General features: G+C 36.9%; 1 protein-coding gene across 1 annotated transcript; it reads right to left on the reverse strand.

The window, feature by feature from the left end:
- Positions 1-924: 924 nt before the first annotated feature.
- Positions 925-3,112, reverse strand: PFDN4 (prefoldin subunit 4). Its single transcript, XM_009872486.1, has 3 exons — positions 2,777-3,112; positions 1,642-1,785; positions 925-1,318 (listed from the first exon to the last, which is right to left on the reverse strand). The coding sequence occupies exons 1-3, from the start codon at positions 3,110-3,112 to the stop codon at positions 1,187-1,189; spliced, it is 612 nt and encodes a 203-aa protein (XP_009870788.1). The 3' UTR covers positions 925-1,186.
- Between the last annotated feature and the right edge of the window lie 109 nt (positions 3,113-3,221).

Genomic DNA, 3,221 nt, shown 5'->3' on the forward strand with positions numbered 1-3,221 from the left:
ATTTAACCTAAAGGTAGCTAAAGTATTCACTTTATTCAGTAAGGAAAAACTTGAACTTTTCCTGAAGCACAGGCTCGAATCACGACCACCACCACTTAGAAAGCAAGCTTAAAATTCTGTACAGTTATAGCCAAGGTATTTGTACACATGTCCAGCAGCAGAAGGACACAAACCATTGGAATTCTACTGAAAAAAAAAAAACAAGGAAAATGCCAGGAACACACAGAACATCAGCCCAGCTTTTGACACTTTCAGCCATTGGTTGACATGCTCTGTATTTAACACAAATGCTTGTGTAGAGATACTCGATCTTCATTGTCAAAGAGAGTCTTCTCTTATGGTTATGCTAAACCTTAGTTTGCTGATGTTTAGCAGCAAATAACACTTTGAAAAAATACATTCAACTCCAGCTAGTAATGGAAGTGTAGTTCCAGAGGTTGATAATGACACAGCAACATCACCTATGAACAATTCTGGCATTAATTTGCTATGTAAATGCAGATTTAGAACATGATTGTTCAGGAAAATTAGAAGTTAGTCACCCTTCTGTCTTACAGGATCTTTTGTGATTCCCAGATACAAAGTAGTAAATGACTGAATATGACTGTGACTCCAAAAGCTTTTCTTCAAAACCAGTGTGAGCTTTAAAGAGACCTCCTTTCTCCACTGACAACTTGTTCCCACATTGTGCACTGAGCTAACTGTTTATTCTATCTGAGCTAAGACTGAAAAACAAAGGATAGATTTAGTATTTCCAGAAGGGCTGCTAAAATCAGCAAAACACCACTACAGCTGAATCATGCCATACATATTACACAGGAACTTTTATCAAACAGCCACTACAGAGCAAAGAAAATATTCCCCATTTCTATGGCTCCTGTACTTAAGTATTTTCACAAGTCAGAAAACAAGACCAAGAAAAACTACAATATGTGCCTGACTTTATTATTTTAATAAACAATACAAATATTTCAATCTTGATGCTTTACCAACAGTATGAAGCTAATGCTTTCCTGAACAAATAAATAACTGCAATAACCAAAATAAGAAAGCTCTCATTAAATAGATGGAACCAAAGACAGGAAAGTAAAAAAAAAAGTGTGGGTTTTTTTTAATGTAATTGGAGCAATGTTATCAAAACATTTAATAAAACAAGAAAAAGCTGTAGAATATATTTAGAACACCTTTAACTGTCCTCAGCCTCAAGATTTATGTTATTTCCAAACTTTGCATAGAGCTGAACTTTCAGGTCAGATAACACCCTCTGAATTGATTCCACTCGGGATTCTAACACTTCAATTTCTTCTTGTAAACTTTTCTGAAAAAGAAAAAAAAAAATCCACCAGTTACGTAAAACAAACTGAGTCACGTTTGTCAGCAACATATAAACAATAATGAGGTATCCCTTTGCCAACTTGCTGCCAAGTCAGGGCGTAAGACTTATTACAGGGCCCAAAAGTGAGCATGACTTCGTATACTGACATCTCAGTTATAGTGCATGTTCATCCTCCTCCTCAAATCATAAATCAAACATGAAAGTCCGAGTAAAAACTTCAAAGGACACACAGATCATCCCACTTCAACGCTCATCACTCTGCAGCAACTAGTACAGTAAAGGAGCTCCCTTTTGCCCAGACAAACCTTTGCCTCCTCCAGCATCTCTTGTGTCTCTTCTTGGGAATGACTGATGAAGACATCTCCAATTTGGTAGGGAATCAGCAGGGAATCATCATCATCAAGCATCATGATGTCATCACAGGCATCTTCCAAATTCTGAAGTTGTTTCTACTTATCAAGACATAAGAAAGGTGGTAGCTTTGTACTAGGTAAATTATTTCAATGGATATGTTTTCATGCGATCAGCTGAATAACAAACTCAGTGAGTCTGCATTTTGGGCAAAATTCCTACTCACTAGCATGTTATCAACATATTTAATAGAATAGTTCCAGAGCTGTAATTTAGCAGAAGTATTAAATTCAACAGAGCTGAAATTCCTAGTAAATACTCATTATCTGTTATTAATAGGATAATTAACTGTCTAGACAGCAGATTTAAAATTTCACTAATAGGTGTTATGATCCCACACAGAAATTTTTTTATTTAGCTGGAGAACAGAAAAAAAATAATAAATAAGATGGCAAAGGTTAATTACTTTATTGCCAAAGTAGGACTGCTTAGAGTCTCAGCATCTTAAGCCATCAATGGAACGTCAATATAAAAAGGCAACATTTTTACAATATACATATCACACAAAGCAATTATAGAACACATTCTGTGTCAGTACCAGCATTTTTTAAAAACTCGGTAAAACTCCTTTGGAAAGATGTAGGACTGTGAAATAATACTAAAAGAAAATTTGAATGATTTATCCTCTTCAGCCTAGCAAAAGAAAACCAATGCACTCATAACATTCTTTCCCAGAACATCACAGAAATAGTATAAATAAACAATTGCTTTACTGATTGAAGAACAATAAATATCAACAATCTCAGACAGAAAATTGTAAGAACATGACAAACAGCCATTATATATAGACAATGCTTCACATCTGACAACTAAGCAGTTCTAAGAACTGCATGCAAAAAAATACGTACAGCCTTTATTTCTCATGACTTCTTTTTCCATTTCAACGTTCTCTGGCTATTTTCACAATATTAGAAAACCCTTACTAGAATCAAAACATTACTTACAGTAATCCACAGCCCCCTTTTCTCTGTTACAGCTGAAAATTAATTCAGAGCAATGAAGAATATGGGATATTTGAAGCAAATATACCTTTTTCACTTCTATTTCTTCTTTTAACTCTGTGATCCTGCTAGTATTTCTTGCGAACTTGTTAATTTTCTGTTGATCTTCAAAAGTAACATTGACATCTTCTGCAGCCTGCCAGGAGGAGAGCTCAGAATGAAGACTTCTTACATTAACTTGCAAGGATGCTTCTACAAAGCTTATGAATAATAGTCTTACAGCCACTACATTCTGCTTGTACACTGGATTCCTTGAACGCCTCCTCAAGGACATCAGCAATACCCGCGTTTGGCTGGGCAGAGCGCCTTGTAACATCCAGCTGGCCCAGTAACGCCCAGTCAGGGCACCAGCTACCCCCGGCATCCGAGCACCAAACGATTCCTCGGCAGCACTGACAGCGGACCTGGGCACCTCTGCTCCACTGTACAGCACAACGTGCCCGTGTAACCTATCGGCAACACCACGCCATGCC

This window comes from Apaloderma vittatum, unplaced genomic scaffold (genome assembly GCF_000703405.1).
Source record: "Apaloderma vittatum isolate BGI_N311 unplaced genomic scaffold, ASM70340v1 scaffold6047, whole genome shotgun sequence".
In the NCBI taxonomy this organism is placed as follows: Eukaryota; Metazoa; Chordata; class Aves; order Trogoniformes; family Trogonidae; genus Apaloderma; species Apaloderma vittatum.